Source organism: Hydra vulgaris, chromosome 10 (genome assembly GCF_038396675.1).
Source record: "Hydra vulgaris chromosome 10, alternate assembly HydraT2T_AEP".
NCBI lineage: Eukaryota > Metazoa > Cnidaria > Hydrozoa > Anthoathecata > Hydridae > Hydra > Hydra vulgaris.
The window spans coordinates 28,027,234-28,050,116 of NC_088929.1; the positions used below are offsets into that span (position 1 = coordinate 28,027,234).

Below are 22,883 nucleotides of genomic sequence, written 5' to 3' on the forward strand. Positions count from 1 at the left end.
TACATCGACTATCTTATAGCCTGCTTCCGGTAGCAGTGCTGCTACATCCACTGAGGGTTTGGTTAGAGTCAAGATTAGGCTCAGGGTTAGTTTTAGGGTTAGGGCTAATTTCAAGTATGATTATATATAGTTAAATATGCTTAAATAATTCTGTAAATAAAAAATAACATATAATGTATAATAATTATATAAAATAACAAAAATAATTATAAAAATATATTTTTATTAAAAAATATTAAATTTATATATGTATAAATAAAGAGACATTAAATAAATGTATAAATAAAAAAAAATGAAAAAAAATAGTAAAAAAAAAGTTACAGGAATAAAATAAAATGTCCCCATAAATGCCAACAAGTAGAGTAAATGTAGCCTCCTTGACTTTAGTGGATTTCTCAGCATTGGGGTTGGTGAATTAACGTATGTATAATAATAGTAATATATTATTATTATGCATTTATTATATATAGATTATATGTGACCCACATATGAATATATATGTATTTGTAATATATATGTATTTATGTGATTTATTTAAATAATGTGTTTAGACAAAGGATTACTGTTTAGCTGATGACTACTTTATATCACAAGTAAAAGAATGTATGTAGTTTATTTTAGTTTTTTATATGTATGTAGTTATTTTAGTTTTTTGTTTCTAGGCATTGATTATTTTTATAATATACTACTTTTAACAGATTTTTCAATGTACATACATACATACATGTATGTATGTATGTATGTATGTATGTATGTATGTATGTATGTATGTATGTATGTATGTATGTATGTATGTATGTAATTTTAATTAGCTTTTGCAAAGTGTTCTCCTACACAAACAGGAAGACCTTGCTTTTATATATAACATTTTATAAATTGTTTAATACCTGTTTTATTGATAAAGATTGAATGGTCTGAATGACTTTTTATAAGAAATAATAACCTGTATATTTAAGAAGTTTACATCTACATCACTTTTTGTTTTTAGTGAACTTAAATTCTACAGAGAATGCTGGAGAATGTCAATGCATAAATGTTTTAAAAAGTTCTGATCTTGAATCAACTGCAGAAGTACGGACATCACAAATAGGACATTACGTTATAAAATGGAAAAGGTAAAATTTTATTTAGTTCGTTAATTTCCTTTTTTTGTTTGTTAAAAATATGCAAATAAATCAGCACAAATATCAATCAGAGCAACCATCAACCAGAACAACTATTAACCAGAACAACCATCAATCAGAACAGTTATTAACTAGAACAACCATCAATCAGTACAACCATCAATCAGAACAATTATCAACTAGAAGAACTATTAACCAGAACAACCATTAATCAGAACAACTATTAACCAGATCATTTAGCATTTTATTGCTCATATTACTTAGCTTTTCTCTACAATAAACAACATTTCAATTTAAAAATGGAAATTTCCAGATATTTTTGAAGTAGTCAATGTGGTTCCAATTCATAAGATAAGGATCTTTTATTATCAGCCAATATCACTTCTTTCCAACATAAGTAAACTGTTTGAAAAAATTTGGTATATGATAAATTGACTTAAATATTCTGAAAAAATTCAAATGTATTTATAAATACTGGTATGGTTTTTTGGTTTAATGATAATTATCATTTAACACCTCATACACCTCTACCACCTCATGCACTAATTTAATAAACAGAAAAGGTTATAATTGTTTTGAAATTAACGTTTTGCATGTTGTGTGTTTGTTGACACAAAAATTTATACTATAGCACATTTATACTTTTAATGCACCTCAAGTATTAATCGTATTAATGCTTGATACACCTCAAAGTATAAATTTATTTTTAGGTGTATCAAGTTTTAATTCTATTAATGCTTGAGGTGTATCAGGTATTATTAATACAATATATTAATACTTGATACACCTCTTGACTTGATATACCTCTTACATTTTCAACTGCTTACAAATTTGTTGGTGACTAAATTTGCTTCTAATTCATAAATTGCTTTTAAAAAGTATGAAAAAGTTAATCATAACAATAAAAACGTTAACTTGCTTCTAATTCATAAATTACTTTTAAAAAATATGAAAAAGTTAATCATAAAAATAAAAACGTTAATTATGATAGTGTGGATAAAGTAAAATATATTGCTATAAAATTAAATATATAAGCCAATATTTTCAGTGGCTTTGAATAAATAATATAACGCTAAAAAATCGTTATATTTAAATTCAGTAAAAAAAATACAAAAAACATCTAAATTTCAGATTCTCATAAAATATACATCCTGTTATATCTCAATATTTATACATCAAAATCGACTCTAAGTAGATCAAATGCTATAATATTGATCTAACGCTGAATTTTGGAGCTTTGCTTATAAAATAAAATGTTCTTAAATATTGTGCTGTTTATTATGTTGATGAATTCATAAAATATCAGAGCATTAAAGTACGCCATAACACTCGCAATTATTCTTAACTTCTTAATTTCAAAAGCTTTCTTAATTCAAAATTTTATTAAAGTTTTTTTTAGATCTATTTATTTTATTATGCAAATTTTTTTTTTAGTTATGCAAAATCTTTTTTTTCTGTTTGTTTTTCATTAAAAAAAATTTTTGTTTTAGATTATCTGGTGGTGCTGCAGTAGAAACGATGTTTGATCTACCCATCTGTAAAATTGATTTATCTTTGTTCAAATTAAGAGTAGGTATGGAAATATTTTCTATTGAGGGTAACAGGTTTGTAACAATTTATATTTTGTATGTTATCTAGCAAAAGTCTACCACAATCTAATAGAATTTTCTAGGTCTTTGAAATAAGGAATGAAGAAGCCTCTAAAAAAGGATATATAATGGGGTAACTTGCACACTCTGCAGCACCTTTGTAATATTTTAGATTATTATTACTGATATATCTGCTTGTTCTGTAATATTCTCTTATCACAATATGTTAGGTATGGCATAACAAAGATGTGACAATTTGTTACTAACTATGATTTTAGATCAATAAAAATTCGTTGTTTCATTGGACACAAAACCTTTGATTTGTTTTTTTTTTTTTTTAAAGTTTTTTATAAAAAATTTAACTCATCAAGTTATTTGTTTAGACATACCGTCATTTGGTTGTGTTCAAGAAGCATTAATTATTGATTTTTTTATAATTAACTGTACAAATCTTGTTCAAGAGGTGGAGGCTCGTATAGAACAGGGCGAGTCTTTTATGTTAGCTGGAAATAGTCAGGTACAAATTTAAAAAAAACAACAGTTTCTTATAATAAAATTTTCAATTATTCGATGTACTTTTATTTGATGTACTACAACATATATCTTAGATTCAACTGCGAATTCTTCCTCAAGACGAACATAAGTTAACATTTAATCTGTTTCCGCTTTATTCCGGGGAGCTGTTGCTACCTAAACTGCATATAAACCTACCTCAGCATCGCAATTTTAGTTCAGACAGTTTGACGCAGTATAATTTACCGAAATATATTTTTGTAAAGGTACTTTATATATATTCATTGTTATTTTTTATCATCTTGTTATAATAGTATAAATGTTTATTTTGAACTTTTTTTAGCCTCTTAAAATTACCAATTCTTTCTCGAACGAAGTTCAAGTAATGTGATCCGAAGGAAACCTTACATTACAACTTGTTTATATATTTATAATAATTGAATGATGGACAGATTTTGTGTCACAAGAAATTTTATAAATCAACTTTTTCAATAACATTAGATGAGTAAAAATAAGAAATAATAACATTTTCCGTGTTTTGTATATAAATTTTTACATATTTGAAGTTGTAAACTATGTACTGAAATATTCACAAACTTGAAGAATCTGGAATTCAAACATAAAAGATCTGGAACATAATGATGAAAGATCTGGAACACAAACATGAAAGATCTGGAATATAAACATGAAGAATCTGGAAATAGAATAATATTAATTAGCAAACAGTATGGAACTTGATTAGTATGATTTTTTAGACGTTTTAGGTGTTTTCCTTGTTTGGGTCTTTTTTATATATATTTTATTTTGATTCTATGACCCAATGAGGTATTACCTTAAACGTACCTGTGCCAGGGCATTTATGTTTTTGTTACCAGGACATTTATGTTTTTGTTACCTGGTTATTAACATTTTTATTATTCTCCAATTACTGTTGTATATTGTGCTATCTTAATTAAAAAAGTATATATCATCAAATCGTATATTTAGAAGTTTATTTCGTTGTTTAACTCTTTTGTGACCGTACATTATCAGGTCAGTGGGAGAAGCAGTTAATATTGAATAAAATGTTTATTTTTATGAGCAATATTTATCAGACAATTGCAACTTTAAAAAACTTTCATCGGTGTTTGTGTTCTACTTTTTGTATATTATAAGAAGTTCAGAGGAACCGAAATTTAAATTGCTTTAGAACTTGTTGTCCAACAAATAATATATATATTAGAGTTATAACTTTTTAAAAAAAAAAAAAAATTACTGTGTCATAAATCGATGAACTTTTGTTAAAAAACATTGAAAACATGTTCAATTCCTCTAGGTTGTAAAAAAAAAGGTCGCCCCGCAATTAAAATTACGAATTGTCATTTATTTAATCTTGTTACTGCTACTACTAATACGTGTGGCTTTGCTGAAAATCATTTAAAACTTGTATAGATTAGAAGTGTTTAGAACTTTAGAACATTTTAGAAAATTCCAGAATATTTTACACGGCTTTAGAACATTCTGGAACAATTAAGAATATTCTAGAACAATTTAGAACAATCTGGAACAATTTCGAACATTCTGGAACAATTAAGAATATTCTAGAACAATTAAGAAAAATTCAGACTGTGTATATAATAGATGCCTATCTAATTTTTTAGTTATTACAGCAGCAACACATGGCAACGTACAAGCCTAGCGAGAGTAGCATTCAGAAGTACAAGGATGTCTGGACCAATAATCTGGTTAAATTTGAAGACTCTCATTAGAGAAGAATGGTCCCTTTGGAAGAATATTCACTGGAAGAAAAGTGCGAAATGCCCCTCCAAAAGCAAATTATCGGACGCTACCATTTCCTTGGACCAAAAATCAAAGGGAGAAAGGAGCGAATAGCGGAAATTTCCAAAGAATTCACCAAATTGTGGAAGAATAAACTGAATTTTCCACATGTATCTGATCAAGTTATACGAGCAAAGCTTGATAAAATACTGAAATGTTATGATGAATGTGTCAAGCGGGGAAGCTACGAACCCCTTGATGAAATTTTTAATACTACTAAAGTGGATGGAACATAATTATCTTCCGAGGACAAGCGATTGTACCATCTCCAAGTGGAAAGGAACAGTGGGATACTCTACAGGCCAAACGGCCAGTAAAGAAACGATCCGTCCCTCTAAAAGACAAAAATGTTCTAATAGGTCATCCAACTAATCATCTTACTATCCTGGTTTTAGTGATTCTGACTCTAAGGCTGACGACAGTGAATATGAAAGCGATAAAGAAGAAGAAGATGAGACTACCCCTACACCAAGCAGAAAACATAATAAAAGCGAAATTGCAGTCAACTTGGTGACCTACACAAGAGTATCAACAAACAAAGCTGCTCACATATGCAAGCAATTGGCTCATGAAAGCATTGACATCCTAACTCCATGTCAACCAGCTATTTACAAGTCGACAATCAAAGAGGCAATCAAGCTGAAAAAAAGAAGTGATTGAAAAGTTGCATATGGAAAGTTGGTCCTTACACTTTAATGGCAAGCACGTCAACGGAATGGGTCAGGGCAATAACATCCGTTTTTGCCATGTATAATAACATCCGTGAAACAACATCCAAAATTTCATCGATGTATAATAACATCCGAGAAATAACATCCCAAATTTCATTGATGTATAATAACATCCGTGCAACTACATCTGTAGATTTTTCAGATGTAACTACATCCGAGTTTTTTTTTTTTTAATAATGCATTATTTTAACCAGATGTAGTTACACATCTGATTTTTTTCGGATGTAACTACATCCGGAAAATTATTTATTTAATAATTATTTTTTTTATTCATGCATTATTTTAACTGAATGTAGTAGTTACACATCTGATTTTTTCCGGATGTAACCACATCCGGCCAGGGTTAGGGTTAAGGTTAACCCTAACCTTAACCCCTAACTCTAACCCTGACGGTAAACATACTATACCGTATACTGTAAACAGCGATCCCTAAGCTATATGTGGGAGAAAAAATAATTAAATAATGCAATATTTTAAATAGATGTAATTACACATTACAGATTTTTTCGGATGTAACTACATCCGGAAAATTATTCACTTAATAATTATTTTTTTAATAATGCATTATTTTAACTGAATGTAGTAGTTACACATCTGATTTTTTTCGGATGTAACTACGTCCGGAAATTTATTTCATTTTATTTTTATTTTATTTTTAATAATGGATTATTTTAGGCGGATACACATCGAGAAAAAATCCTGGATGTAGTTACATCTTTTTAAAGATGTTATTATGCATCGATGAAATTTGGGATGTTATTTCTCGGATGTTAATTCAGTAAAGAAAAAAAGCGGATGTTCTTACACAAAAATGCGTGGATGTTATTTCACTACTCCGCGGATGTTGTTGGACAGATGTAGTAATCTTTTCCCAACGGAATCAATTATCCAAGTGGTCGTCCTTAAAAATGAAAAAAGAGAAATCAAATTGGATGTCCGGAAAAAGAATGGTGTTGTAATATTGCAACGAATGTTCACAGGAAAAACGAATATTCATTTGTATCTCAACTGTTGAAGGAGTAGGAGCAACTGAAAACACAGTTTGATAACGGAATAGAAGTAATTCTCGAAACATCAGGCTGAAGAGATGATATGAAATTTTTATTTCATCTCACTCGAGTGTTCCAATTTTTTGATGAAAAGGGTCATTTTCCATTGATCAGTTTTCAGAAATTACCCAAAACCACCAATGCGAGGTGGAATTCCAGAGCTATACTAGCGATCCTGGCCTTCATTTTAATTCCTTCAACAAGGCCAGTTCTGCAGAGATTGTCAATTTATATCGTATGGCTGGGCAGACCATTGGTTTACAGACCAACTGTACAACGAAAACGACTTTAATAACTTGGCTGAAGTACTGAATCCCTACAAAAAGGCTTTAAACTCTTTAAAAAATCACCATCTCTACTACAGATCCCCAGAAGTAATCAATGCGCAGAGCGCGCAATTGTCTATATTTGAATTTTTACATGATAATTTTTTTGTTTTTAATAGCAATTAAAAACAAAATAAAAATATAGATTTAAATAAAGATTTAAAAAAATATAAAACACAGTTTCCTTTCTTAAATATCAATTCTACAAAAAAGCACATACGTCACCCGCCTTTAAGATCCGTTTGGGACAGCCCTAATTACATTATTCTTAGATAAAATCATTTTTTTCAATTTATATTTGAAAATGAGGAAAAGTATAAGATATCAAAATTGGAAAAGACAATTCTATTCCGAAGATATAGTGCACGATACGTGCACCATATCTTTAGAATATACGTTATACGTTATACAAAACATATGAACTTGGTTCGACAATTCGCATATAAATTTTATTTATTCATATATAAAATAGTTGATTCTGTTTTTCATTTTTGTTTGTAAATTGTTATTTGTTTTTATTTTTGATTTTACACAAAAAGATCTTTAAAAATGGGATAAAAGTAAGTAATTTTTCCACATAAAGCATAAAACACATTGGGCTCATATATATATTAAGAATTTTAATTTCAACAGAAAATACTTTGGAATGAGTGTATCAACCCGCAAAAGTGCAGCCGTGGGCTAGGATAGTCTAACTTTTGGGGCCGAGGAATTCATTTCAGGGCTCCATTTTAAGTTAAAAGTAGTCATTACCACTCAAGTGGTTATTTTAGGGGTGGTTAAGGATGGCCCTGAAATACCCCGTTGATGGTTTTTCAATTAGATCAAGCATTTTGTATGTCTAAATATAGGTAATTGAGATTAGAAAATTTAAGTCTGGGTCTCTAAGAGTGGTCATAACTATACAGGTAGTCATTTTAGAGGTGGTCTTGGGATGTTTTTTCTATTAAATACAACATTTATATGTCTAAATATAGGTAATTGAGGTTGGGGTGACCAAATATGCCCAAATTCAAATTTGGGCATATTTGGTCACTAGGAGTAGTAGTGATCACACAGGTAGTCATTTTAGGTGTGGTCAAGAGTTTTCAATAAGGTAACTTTGTTATTCTTATTTGCATTTTATTTTTTTTCTATTATTCTACTTTATTTCTAAGATATTGTAAATATAAACATATAACGTACAATAAAATTAAACTTTATTAACATGACTTTTTTTATAAATAAGAATCTAGGACTGAATAAGCGCGAATTTCATAAGTGCAAACTGTCATAAGTGCAAATGGCATAAATAAGAACTGGCGTAAGTGCAAACTTGCATAAGTGCAAAGCAGTTGCAAAAACTGGTACAAGTTTGAACTAGCATAAGTGCGCCAAAAGAATTTGCAAACATTCGCATAAGTGCGAATCAGTTGCAAAAACTCGAACTCGCATAAGTGCAAACCAGCATAAGTACGCCAAAAGAATTTGTTAACATTGACACAAGTGCAAACTGACATAAGTGCGAATTGGCATAAGTGCTTTTAAGTACTTATACCAATAATTTTTTTATAGGATAGAAGCTTGCGATACGCTTAAAGTTATTGAAAATACAGAAGAATATTATTTATCAAAAATATCTTGTTGAAAATGTAATAATATTATATAAAGTTTATATAAAAAGCATGCAAAAGTTTGTAAAAAGCTTTTGATATGTCAAAAGCAACGGTCATTGCCTTACTGCTTTAATTTAGCGTACGGTTAATTAATTATATATAGTTTGACATAACTGCTTCGCATTTATGTCGGTTTGCATTTATGCCAGTTAACAGTTGTGCCAGATTGGTGGATAGATGCTCCATAAATTTTAAAAGTTTTATCTTTTAAGTGTTCAAAACATCCTACAACTATATTGCTGTTCATGTCATCTGTTTCACGTGTTTTGTTTTTATTTAAAAGATCTCTTGAAAACATTTTCAAAAGTTTGAAAATAATTTGTTGAAACTAATGCAATTATAAATCTGTTCAATTATAAATCAATTATAAATCTAAAAGATCGTTAAATGTAGCATTGGTAAAAGAAATTGTTTTGTTAATTTTGGACCGATGTCAATAAAATATTTTGGACCAATGTCAATAAATTATTTTGGACCGATTTCAATAAAATATTTATCAAATTTGTGAGCAACTGCTTATGATTCACACGTTTGCTATCAACTATAATCATCTGGGGGATAAAATTTGAGCATTTAAAGCAAACGCTTTGTTCTTAGTTTGACATTTATTTTGTTCATTATTTGATGTGTGACGCGTGACAGCCTGCATTTATTTTGCTTTAAAAGCAAAATAAATGCAGGCTGTCTATCATTTAAACATGCCTAAATATAACTCTCAAAAAATAATATGCCTAAATAAACTACATTACATGCTATAAAAACTACACCCCTATATGCACCACAAAGAAGCAATAACTAAAATAAAGAAATTTTTGCCTTATATTATAAAATGCTCTTAAAGAAACAAACTTAAGAAAATGTTCTAAAATTTGCATTGACTTGATAAAAGATCCTATTCAACTTCTATTGACTAAACTTGTTATAAAAAAAGCTTAGTTTTAACAAAAATATGGTGAGGTATTGCTCATATCTTGATCAGCTGATTTATTAGCAAAATGGCGGTGTAGAGCAGATTTAGATGTGCCATATGTATCAGCAACTTTCGTAAAAAAAAATTTTTTATTCACAAATAGAATCTTTAATCACAAATAGAACTTTTAATCACAAATTTAAATCTAAAAATAGATAGAGTTTTCTCAACTATTTTTAGATTTGAATTCTAATCTCATTTTGGACGATTGGTCTTCCTTATAAAATTTTAGATTAAAAATAAAACCATCGCATTTTGTAAACATCATCATAAAGAGGTAGTAATAAAGTTATATAACTTATTATTTCGATGTGCCCAACAAAAGTCATTTTACTGAAATTAATGCTTTTCAAAAAGTTTAATAATAGAAATTAAAAAAAAAACAGATTCTATATAGAAGATAATAAGCAGTGTCTGAAAGGTTTAAACTTTTTATAAGTAAAGCTAATCAGCAAAAATATTATAATTATTATAAAAAATTGCAAAAATTTTGTTTTTACTAACTTACTGATACATTTTGATGATTTTAATGGATTATAGTTGGGTAGAGCGGGGCAAGTTGAGTATAGGATCAAGTTGGGAAAATTAAATATCTCAAAACTACACATTACATGACAAAATATCTAATGGATAAAATTTAGGGAGTTAGAATGTTAACACAATGCGCAAGATTGGTGGAAAACAGTCGAGTAAGATAAACAGGCACTTTTTCTATTTTAGACTAAAAAAAAATTTTAGCCATTTTTCTTTTGTATGCTTATAAATCTTTTTATTTGCCATCACCTAACCGTTGATACTTTACCAATTTATCGGACTAAAAGTAGCCTTTTTTTCCTAAGTCTTACTGTTCTTTTTAAAACCTAACTAATGTTTTAACTTGTCTAGTAGGGGTAAGTTGGGCAGCTTTGAAAACAATAAATAAAACTGAACTATCGAACACAAAGAATCACCTTTGATAAAAAATAATTTAGCAGTACATTATTTATATATATTTTTAAAATAAGTAATTTTTAAATCGGGCTTCCAAGTTTAAGATGTTGTATAAAATAATATTTTTGTATTTTATGAAACTTTCTTACTATTTAATTTTTTCTCTTCTCTCACTTACGTCATTAAAGTGTATAAAATAAAAAGTTTATAAATTACATTCACGCTTACTTTTAGTGAATCTTTTATTGATGATTCACCTCTTAGTAAATCTTTTATTGATGATTCACTTTTATTGATGATTCACTTTTCACTTTTATTGATAATTATTGATGATTCAAATCTCGTACCATGCATATTCATTTATTTGTTAATTGCTCAACTTACCCCACACTATTGCTCAACTTACCCCGCTGGGTTAGGTTGAGCAGCTCCGCAAACTTTAAGCAATATCTTTTTTAAAAAAATGAAAACTGTTTTTTTCTTAACAAATTTTCAGCAGGTTAAATTACCTTTCAAACATTGAAAAAGTTATGTAAATCCGAACTTGCGTTCATGAGATCTGTTAAATTTAGTAAAAATTGCTCGACTAGCCTCGTTCTACCCTACTTCTAAAAATAACTTTTACAAAATGAAACACAATAGTTTAAGACGTTTAATCAAAATTTTTTTTACTTAAAAAGCAATAGTTTTCAGCTGAGATATTAAGGGGGGAGGAGGGGCATAAAACTCTGGGATAGTACTCTATTGGAGGGGGCATGAAACTCTAGAATACTCTAGTACTCTATTGATTTATAAACAATCTTAAAAATCATTTCATTTAATATTTACAGCCAATTTTTAAGAAATTTATATAAAAATAACACGAAAATCTTATTTTGATACAAAGCCATTATTTATTGACACTTAAAAATGATATATAAATTTAAAACGGTATTAATTTAAAACGATATTATCTGAATTTCTGAAATGTGATTTAGACCATCGAATGCATTATTTGGGTTATAATTATTAACTTGCTTTTTTAAATTAAAAACAGCCTTTTCTCTAAGTTTTATACTTTTTATTTACTTTATTAACGATGCTCATAGGTTGTATCAAGGTACCCTATCGGTGGAATATATGTGATTAATTTTATTGAAAAGTGTATTAAATGGTTACTTGACAGTTTTCAAATATAACTTACACTATATTGGCACTAAGCTATATTAGCACAGTTTAATTTTTTTTTTCTTTTTTATTTGAGGAGAATATATTTGCCTTAAACATGTCTGTTAGATTTAAAAACTCCTTGTTGATTATTTTAAATAAAAGGTTGAAATATCCATCAGAACAAAATAAATGTGAGTCACCTACAAATAGCAATGAGTTTAAAATATTGAAATAAAAGTAGACCTAGAAATGATTTTTGGTGAACGCCCCAAGTTATAGTTTGACTTTCGTCATGTAATACGCATTGTTTCCTAATGGTTAGATAAATTTTGATCTTGAAGAATGACTTTTGATCTAGAAGTATGTTTTTTTCTAAAATTTAGAGAACCAGGAGAGTATTGAATTGAAATCTAATTTGCAGGATCAGAAAATCACCCGATTTATATCTGGTATAACCCAAGCAATTTTAAGTTTCTTACTATAAACTCCTGGTTTTAAAAATGTGCCAAACATATGAGAAATAAAGAATTTTATTGATTTTTTAATTATATTACTCCTAATATTATGAGATCCCACACTTTCATTTGTTTTTTTTACTGCATCTAAGAGTTCAGTTTCATTAATCCTGTTATTATCCATCACAGAGGTCTTATTAGAAGTTAGATATGGTCATTTTTATTTTTACTGTTTATAATATTTCTATATTGACTTTTAAAAATCCTTCTCAAAAATTATTGTATACTTTATTTGCGTTTACAGTTTAAGTCATCTCAGTTTAAACTTGTAAAAAAGTAAAACTTGTAAAACTTTAAAAAGAGTAACAAAACTTTCTATGGATTTTTCGTCAATTTGTCGCATAACTATTTTTTAATTTTTTGTGGATAGATACTAACAGGTTTTTGTGAGATAATAAATATGGGACTGGAAATGTTGCATTTAAAAATTCCCATTTTTACTTTTATGGGGAATTCATTGGTGACTATTTAATCGAAGGTTGTTGTGATTTCACGAGTTATTCTTGTGACTATTTAATTGATGGCTGTTGTCATTTCTCTGGTTATTCTTGTAGTTTTTCTGGTTATTCTTGTGACTTCTCAGATTTTATTTATTTTATTTTATTTATTTATTTTATTTATTTATTTATTTATTTAGCAACTTAATGCTAGTTAAGTAACTTTTACAAAATAAATGTTTGCTATTACAAAATAAATGTTCACTATATAAGTTCATTATTCTTTAGTGTTTGAAGCAGGTTTTTTTTGAATTTTTTATATTCCAGCTGAACAAATTCACAAGCTATTTCCTGGTATAGTTTCAAACCAAACACGAACAATGACTTCTGCCCTGCTCTATTATATTGGCTGCTTTTATGAAAATAACTAGCTTGTCTAGTGTAATGTTGATGCAACTCACTATTTTTTGAATAGAACTGTTTAAATACAATATTTTCATTTGATGTAACATTGTGAATGAAACAGAGTGATTTAAAAATTATTATATTTTTTATACTTATCCAACCAAGCAGTTTCAACATTTCTGTTTTGTGAGTTGACCAGTCACATTTTAATATAAATCTCATCGCTTTGTTTTGTAGTTTTTTTAAGATTTTTTGTTATTAGTGTTGATATCAAGAAAAATAGAAGCACTGTATTCATAGTGGGAGCAATAATAGTTTGAAAGATTATCTTTTTGGTCCATTGAGTTAAAGATTTGCTTATTCTACCAAGATACCTAGTTTTCTTTGCAATTTTATTTGAGATATGTTTGATATGTTCTGTAAAATTAAGTTGGTAATCAATAATAATCCCTAGATATTTCACGCTATCACTAAACTCAATGACTACGTCATCCAATATAACTTTTATGTTATGGTTTTGATTAATTAAACTATTTTTTCTTTTTTTTTGAATTAATAACAAGCATGGTCATGGACTTGAGAGTATTTAATTTAAGTTTGTTATTACTTAGCCATTTGCAAAGTATTTTTAAGTCTTGATTTAGTTTAAAAATAGTTTCTTCAAAGTTTGTACCCTCAATACAAACCAATGTATCATCAGCAAACAAATTTACAAAAGAATACTCAATTTTTGATGCAATATCGTTCATGTAGATAATAAACAAAAGAGGTCCAAGAACACTACCCTGTGGAACCCCTATATCACAAACCAGTTCTCCAGATTGCGATCCAATGAGAACTTTACCTTTAACTTTATAACCTTGTAACTTTTGTATAAGAATCTTTCTATTAACTGTTTCAAATGCCCTTTTAAGATCTAGCATTATTATTAGCATTACTATTATAACAAATTTATTGTTATTTAAAGATGTTCTCCATTTGAAAAGAAGTAGTTGAATAGCTGATTCAGTCGATCTATTTTTTCTAAAACCAAACTGATTATTATAAAAAAGTTATTCTTGTGATTTCTCTGGTTATTCTTGTAATTTCTCTGGTTATTCTTGTGATTTCTCAGGTTATTCTTGTGATTTCTCAGGTTATTCTTGTGATTTTTCTGATTATTCTCTTGTGGGTATTATTAGTTTTATTAGTATTCTTGTATGAATTATTGAAACCATTCTAATAGATGACGTTGAGGTTAAATCACCAACTAAATAAACTCTTTTATTTTCGATAGATGTAGTGATACTATCAATCTAAAGCACGGAATTTTTTGATACTTCGTTTTGACAATTTATCAAGGTAATTGCTCCTGTTTCAAAAAAAGAGACATTAAATTTTTAATTTTTTTATTATTTTATAGAAAACAATTCATATTTAGGTCCCCAATATTGAAGTTCTATTTGTTTTCTTTTTTTGTTTCTTTACACTTTTTTTTTAAATAGCATTTTAAAAAATACTTTATTTTAAAAAAAATGCTCAAGTTCTCGCTCACGGTGTCAGGTGGTTGATGACAACAGCTTAATAATATGTTTTTCGATTGATTGTACATGATTTCAATAGTTAAAATTTACCGCCTTCAGAAGTATTTTACTGCCTTCAGATGCATTGAAATTATTCCCAACGTAATAAATGTTTATATTCACATTATTAAGAACTTCTTTGCCGCGTTATTTACTTGCCTTTTAAGCAAATTTAAAATGAAGAATATATGAAGTATTATTTAAATCATTCGAAATTTCCTTTTCAGTCAAACAAACTATATTAAAACAATTTTTTGTTTCCTCTAACAAGTTGAGAAATTTTTCAAAATTGTTCGAATACTTACTTAAAGAATTAATTTTTATTTGATTTTTTGTCGCATACATTTTTAAATAGAAACTCTTTTATTCGCTTTGATAGTGATATAAGCAATCCATAAGCATGTCGTGGAAAAAATTTATATTGAGGTTTATACTTTTATCAGCATTTATTTCAGGAAAGTTAAAATTTATGGATTCAAAATCGCCCTTTTTATCTTTTTTTTAAGGAAGGAGGGGAGGGGGTAAGTAATTATTTTTATAACAATATCTTTTTAAAACTTAATGTTATAGGTGTTCACTATATAAGTTAATGTTATAGGTGTTCACTATTCTGCGCTAGCCTTTTAACTTCCTCTCGTAACTTTTTGTGGTTCTTGATTTTCCTTCATTATTAAATAAACCAGTTCCTCGCAAGGTTTTCACGGTGTTTAAACTTATTTTCTTGTCCTGATAGTTTAAGAACTATTCAGACTTTTTTCAGATTCAACTATTTTTTCAGATTCAGAACTATTATTCTAGGTAGTCTTTTTTTTATTTTTTTGCTGACTCGAAAGGTTGTGCTCTTTCCATAACCATTTCGCTTTCATTTTTAAGTTGTATTTTAAAAATACTTTTTACTGTATTTTTGCAGTCACTCCATGTCTCGTTCACTTTAGATTTCACAAGGTTTTTCTTCAACTTCATCTATTCTCAGATTATTTGTCGGAATCTGTTTTATAAATCGATTTTTTATTTTTTATTTATGTTTAACTCATTGCAATAGTCCTTTCTAATTTGTAATATCTTCGACCCGGTTTTTTGGAAGTTTAGAGTTTTAACGTTGTTCAGATCTTTTGACTATTTATCACTTTGAATTTGTTGCTGTCTACATAACTTTTTTTTTTTGTTCTTAAACAACTTTTGTTTCTTTAGATATAATTTTTTTATATCTTTTTATAAATTTTAGTATATTATATTTTCTATGTTTTAAATCAAAATTTCCATATTTGTAAAACAATTTCAACACGCTGTTTTTTATTTACAACACGTTTAGTTATTTTTATTCAGTTTGAGATTGCATATTTTGATGAATTGACCTAGGAAAAAAAATAGTTGTGTTAAAATAATCTAATGATCGATTTTCTGACCAAAAAAATCAAGCCCTTATTTGTAAAGTAAGGATGGAGGCGTGAACTTCCTTTCAAATGCTTTTCCGCGTTGCTGCATAATTAGATCGTAAGGACTTCTTGGGGCACCTAAAATAATTAATTAAAAAAAAAAAAAGCTCTGACAAGCTTTTGAACTCATCACGGTCCAAGTTTGCTATGTTTCATGATGTCATATAGCTGTTACTAATCGATTCATGAAAGACTTTGCAGTGATTAAGATTAAACACGATTAACAATTTCCATTAACTTTTCGTTGCCAGAAACTTTATATTTTTTTGTTTTGTTTGTGATGATGAAATTCGACTAAAGTTTGAATTTTAGGAAGCATTTTTTTTTTGCATGCAAGTTAAATATCGAATATTTCAAATATAAATCATATATAACAGATAAAAAGTTTAGATTTCAGAAATGCATATATAATTTCAAAAAAAAAAAAAAAGACCTTTTATATAACCGATTTTAAGGAATATTAAAACAACTTTTTGGTGTAAAATAACTAAGAAAAGCTTTTTGGTTACCAGAAAAAAATTGGGTTTATAATCATTAATGCTCCTTGATAAAACACCGTAGATTTCCATGATAAAAAATGGACAGCGTTAAAGTGTTAAATTGTAAAAGAAAAATTTCATTTGTAGTTTTCAAAATACTGCAATGCATAAAAATTGATACTTCATATTAGATGCTAGATTTTATTTAGATATCAACTTCGGACTCATATTAGGTATAGTTTTGTACAACCTCTCGCGTATTCTTCGTTATTTTCTCAAAGATATTTTACTAAGCAGACGAATAACCGAGTTGCTTCATTTTTTTAGCATTAGCGTGAGTAAATTAAAATGTTACTCACATGAGGCACAGCGCTGTTCAAATAATGCTAACTAAACCTGGATTAATTGAAATAGTTTAGACTGTTTGGATGTTTATAATTTATGTAAAATGTCAGAAAGTTTATATGAATTAATGAATTTTATTAATGGCTTTTTTTGACTTCAAAATACGATACAATTTGAATGACACATGATAGCCAAAAAATAGGCCTATTGCTTGAATGAGGGTTTTTAGGCGTGGAACATGAGAAAAATTAGAAATGGATGGAAAATATTTAGCTAAATTACAAAGAACATTTATTGCTGAACCTGATGCAGGGTTAAATCAACGTTTGTTTTTTAGTTCTTACAGAAAAGAGATAGTTGATTGGCTAAAAACACGCGGCGCAATTATATTTATTTTGGTGCTTGTGTTAGCATCATTAATTTTAACAGTAGCTGTATCCGTTTTAGCCTGGTCTCATTTTAGCAAGAATGATGTAGGTCAATTGTCTACAAACAAAAAACCAAACGAAGTTAAGCTTTATTCTGACGAAGAAAACGATTACGATAGTACAGACTTAGAGGATGGAAGACCTTTTGACTTTGATCCCGACAAACCTATTCTATTGAAAGCAAAGCTTGACACTCCATTAAATTTACAACAAAATAATGTTAAACAGATTAGCGATATTTTGTTACTAAATAAAAACTTTGATCGTCTTAGAAGTTCTCAACCAAGTAATTCAAAAGTATACGGTAAAAGTAGCTACAATAAATACAGCGAATTACCTAAACAAATCAACAGTGTTCTTGGAAAAAAAAGTGACACTAATGTAGAACAAGCTTTAAAGGAACTTGGAGAATTAAAAATGCTTGGTGATGAATTATCAAAAGGGAATAAGCCTACGAAACCTCAAACAAACGAAGGGCTTATTAAGTCTATTGATGATAAAATTGCTAAAACTGTCGACAAAAATGGAGAATTGAGACATTCTATCGATACTAGTGAAACTCCGCCAATGAAGTTGTATCGGATAACAAACGCTGTTAAAGCTGGTGCGTTATGTTTAGATGGTTCACCGCCAGCATATTATCACCGACCTGGTTCGGGAACTAGCGAAAACTTATGGATTATTCATTTTAATGGTGGTGCATGGTGTTTTGATGCAAAAGCTTGTTTTGAAAGAAGTCATAGTTCACTTGGTTCAACAAAAAAGCTTCCATCTTCGCCACCTATTATACAGGGAATAAACTCCCCAGATCCAGTAGTTAATCCGGATTTTTACGACTGGAATCTTGTATGGGTTGTATATTGCGATGGAGCATCATTCACTGGTAATCGAGAGAGACCATTAATATCAGACTCAGGTGAAACAATTTATATGCGAGGAAAACGAGTTCTTAATGCAATTGTTAACGACTTGCTTTTTAATAGAGATTTTAAGTTTGCTGAAGCTGTAATATTGACTGGTTCTTCAGCAGGAAGTATGACCGCAATTTTTCAAGCAGATTATATTGCCTCAAAATTTCCTACAACTATTCCTGTCAGAGTATTATCTGATGCTGGGTTTTTTATTGACACTGCTCCAATGGGTGGAAGAAACCTAGGCTCAATGTTTAAACGAATATACGAAATGCAGAACTCTTCCTCTGGCCTAGATCAAGATTGTGTTCATGATTTAGGTCAAGATAATGCTTGGCAGTGCTTTCTCCCAGCAAAAATAGTTAAATACGTAAAAACACCAATATTTGTATTAAATTCTGCTTATGACATTTGGGCTATGATATATTTTCTTGATATAGATTGTAAATTTCCATCGTCGGAACAACAGTCAAGGAGAAAAAGAAGTGTTTTAATAAAAAATGACTCAGAGCTGGATTCAACGGCTTCGAATATAAAAAACGACTTTAAAGAGTCTGATTATACTTTGCTGAAGAGATCATTATCCTCAGAAATTAATAAAAGAAAAAAGAGGGACGTATCTGGATTTGAATTACTTCCCTTTTTTAGAGACAAAACCTTAAAAAAAGATGAAATTGCCTCTACTTTTCAAGAAGAAAAGACACACTTTCCTGACGATAATCACACCAATCCTAAACCTAATTATAAAATTTTTGAGAAGAAAAATAAAACAGAAGATTTAAATTACAAGTCGCAAAAATCTTTTAAAAGCACAATTGTAAACATGGAACTTGCGAATCTGAAATATAAACCTAAAAATAATAATTCTAAAGACTTACAAAAAATGCATCACATCGACATTAAGCAAATTAGCAATAATAAAACATTTTTAAATTTGTTTAAAAAACCTTTATCAAAACACCCAGCGTTGGAAAGAAAAAGCGAAAACACACTGAATATGTCTTTTTCATTAATGAAAAATGCGGAAATTAATAAAAAAGTTCTAACAACAAAAACACCGAGCCATGCTTACGTGGAAGTTCGAAACCAAACTCCAAATAAGCTTCATTTTATTACAATAAAGTCTACAATACCAAAAACCAATAACCATGTTACCAATATTTCTCAATTTGTAAACAATCAAGATCAGTTTGATTGGTCGGTCGAAGAGCAGTTGAATACTATTGGATCAAAAAGACATAACAAAGTCTTAAAACATGATCGTCTAAAAAGCCGTCGTTCAACAAGTATTGCAAAAGAGTATATAAACATACTTCGCTCAGATCCCCCTGAATGCACCGAAAGACAACTTTTAGATGCAATGAAGTATCGTGGTGCTATGATACGATCTACAGAATATTTTATGCATCTCCCGAAATCAGGTCGTTTTTTAGTATCATGTATCGATCATTCTTTATCTTTATTTGATGAAACATGGACAGGAGTGTCGGTCGAAGGCAAATCAATTCAGCAAGCCTTTGGAGATTGGTTTTACGAACGGGGAAATCGAAGCAAACATAACTTTGTTGATTGTCCTTATCCTTGTAACCCGTCATGTCCATAAATGTATATAATCCTGTTATAAGTTATGAGTGATATTTATGTTAACTAAAATAGTAGTTTTCCCAAGAAACTTTTTAAAATAATTGTTTATGGTTTTTTTAACTTTGTTATTTGTTATATATATATATACAGATATATATATATATATATATATATATATATATATATATATATATATATATATATATATATATATATATGTATATATATATATATATATATATATACACACACATACAGAGCCGGCTCGTGAGCGTTTCTTAGTGTGTCCAAATATATATAATATATATATATATATATATATATATATATATATATATATATATATATATATATATATATATATATATATATATATATATATATATACCATTTATCTAATAAATCTTTAAAATTTGTATTATATTTAGTCTTTTAAATGTATTGAATGTTTTTTGAAATAAATATTTTTATATGTGACAGATCTTTAATATGAGAAAACTTTGTTGCATTGAAATTGAGATATTTGATTTTGGCATGTTTCCTTAATCTATTGGTTTTAAAAGTTAAATATTTGTATATTAACTCGTTTATAAATATCTATGTATATATTTATATATGTAATATATTATATTATGTAATTAATCTTTTATAATCGCTTACAAAAAAAATATTACTATATATTAAAGCTTTATGTCACCTACAATTGTGAACCAAAATTAAAAGGTAAACACCTATCGTTGTAATAAAAAAAATATTTATAATATTACGGATTTGTAAATACAAATTTGATGACTTGCTAAAGATCCTTTTGTGGAGGATATCATCGACATTTACAACTAATTTTAAGTTTGTTGGGTTTATCCTCTCCCAGCTTGATATCTTTTAAACTTATTATTGCTGTAATGGTTCCTATAAATAGAAAAAAAACACTTTCGTTGAGTTTTCGAAACAGGTTTTTTTTAATAATGAAAATATACTGTACACAATTAAACAATCCTAATAAAAGTAAATCATATATATTTTTTAAATATGCTGATTTGGCATTTTTGTGTAAATTTGAGCATATTTTCAAGGTGTTCTTATTGAAAAACTATGTTTTGAGAAAACGCAAAAATGAAAGCAAAAATAACTAATAAGTCACAAAAACTCAAATTCCTTTTCGAATAGAAGAATCTTCTTCTTCAACTGAATTCAATCAACTAACCCTTTCTTGACGGCTTTTAGAGTCTTCCTCATTTTAAACTTTAATTAAAAACTTTGCATGAGCTGTTTTTGTTAACAGACATAAAAATAGTTTAAGATAAAGTTTTGAAATAAGACAAACTGAACAAGTTCTAATTTCAGTGTTGTAAATTAATCTATGAAGAATTATTAAAAACCCGGGTAAACAATGTAATGTAAACTTTGCTAACTAATCCATGAAGTAAAATCAATTATTTACGTGATAATTAATACTTTTACCTGCATTCCAAAATTTTTACACTGTGGTCCGACAATACATAAATACCATTTTATCACTGTTATGAGGTTTTACAACTATTCAATGAGGAGTGGTCTTTTTTCCATTTTTTTCATTACTTTAAGCAGTACAAGCCATAAATAATGCTGCAACAGCTTCATATGCTTTTAGAAGTGTTTATTTGGTGGCACGAGATCAACATACATCATACTTGTACTATACGTAAAAGCCCTTGAAATGTTACAACTTCTTTCATAAATTTTTTGATTTGGTTCGTATCTTCTACTTCCTACTTATCTTAAAGCCAAAGAAGTCCTTCATATTAAACTTTTATCAAATGCGTATACTTTTCTTTGCTGCGGGATTCCATGTAAAGAGCAGCTACTTTTAAAAAAACAGATTTTAACTTTAAAGTTTATCTTATGAACAGCAACCATGCGAGGAGTTAAACTGTAAATAAAAAGTTTATGTTTTATGAAAAACATTCTGGAATGTCAGCTAATGGTAAATACATATTTTCTACAACAAGAAGTTTATAGTATTTTAATTTATAGTAAAATCGTAACCTTTAGGATCTTCTACAACTTTTTTGTACGTTTTTTTGCACGAGTGTTGTCTCTACAATCACACATTCTTTTAAGCTTGTGGTTTAGCTTGTTTGTATTGCATTATTGTTTAAAAATGTTAAACACTTTTAAGATGCTTTTATAGAATAAACAAATCAGCATTTTATTTATATACAGACTAAAATTATGAAAACAATTTATTAACAACCAAACTACGTTTGCCGTATATGAGTAATGTTAATTCAAAACAAAAATTAAATAAAATGCCTTTGAATACATAACATAGAGTTTTTAAAATGTTAACACAAATAATTGTATTTATTGTTTTTGGATTTAAGTTTGAGAATGTTTCGGATTATATTATTTACATTTTAATTAGTTGCTAAGGTTAATGACCTTGTTTGACAGTGTTTAGAAAACACTGTCAAACAAGGTAATTTAATATTGAGTTTTAGTTTGAAAAAAAATTAATTATATCACGAGAAAGAGAATTAAATTCTACATAAATTTAATCAAAATAATAAATTTTTAAACTGTTTTTTCTATAGAAACCACATTAACAGATAATAGTTTATTGATTAACAGATAATAGCCTTGCGTTAAAGCTCCTTAGGGCCATCCATAAAAGACGTAATGCAAATAGGGGAGGAGGAGGGGGTCTAGATTAAAAGAACAAAAAAGGACAAGGGGGAGGGGGTCATTAGAAAAGAACGTCACTTTATATAATTTTTTTTATGTAAACATGTGTTTTTATGAAGTTAACATAAGGGAATGTTATGTTTTTATTTATCGTAATATAGGAAAGAAATTCGTGTTGATATTTATTTAAATTTTATTTTTGTATATATAAATATATTGAATATATTACAATAAATTATATATTGCTCAACCCTTGGTAGTTT

The 22,883-nt window shown here is 28.3% G+C and overlaps 2 protein-coding genes and 1 long non-coding RNA gene across 3 annotated transcripts in view; 2 read left to right on the forward strand and 1 right to left on the reverse strand.

Annotated features, from left to right (window-relative positions):
- Positions 1-4,206, forward strand: part of LOC100214090 (trafficking protein particle complex subunit 11) — a 69,234-nt gene extending 65,028 nt beyond the window's left edge. Inside the window, exons 31-36 of the mRNA XM_065807676.1 lie at positions 552-603; positions 989-1,115; positions 2,615-2,697; positions 3,097-3,230; positions 3,322-3,492; positions 3,570-4,206. Coding sequence (XP_065663748.1) covers positions 552-603; positions 989-1,115; positions 2,615-2,697; positions 3,097-3,230; positions 3,322-3,492; positions 3,570-3,617 — 615 coding nt within the window. The 3' untranslated portion in view covers positions 3,618-4,206. The remainder of the gene's footprint in view (positions 1-551; positions 604-988; positions 1,116-2,614; positions 2,698-3,096; positions 3,231-3,321; positions 3,493-3,569) is intronic.
- Positions 4,207-16,558: 12,352 nt separating this feature from the next.
- On the forward strand, positions 16,559-20,054 carry LOC124816442 (uncharacterized). Its single transcript, XM_065807678.1, has one exon. The coding sequence runs from the start codon at positions 17,288-17,290 to the stop codon at positions 19,973-19,975; it is 2,688 nt and encodes an 895-aa protein (XP_065663750.1). The 5' UTR covers positions 16,559-17,287; the 3' UTR covers positions 19,976-20,054.
- A 1,042-nt stretch (positions 20,055-21,096) lies between these two features.
- On the reverse strand, positions 21,097-22,207 carry LOC136086545 (uncharacterized). The gene is made up of 2 exons (XR_010641411.1): positions 21,982-22,207; positions 21,097-21,865 (listed from the first exon to the last, which is right to left on the reverse strand). It is a non-coding gene; the product is annotated as an uncharacterized LOC136086545 (long non-coding RNA).
- Positions 22,208-22,883: the final 676 nt, after the last annotated feature.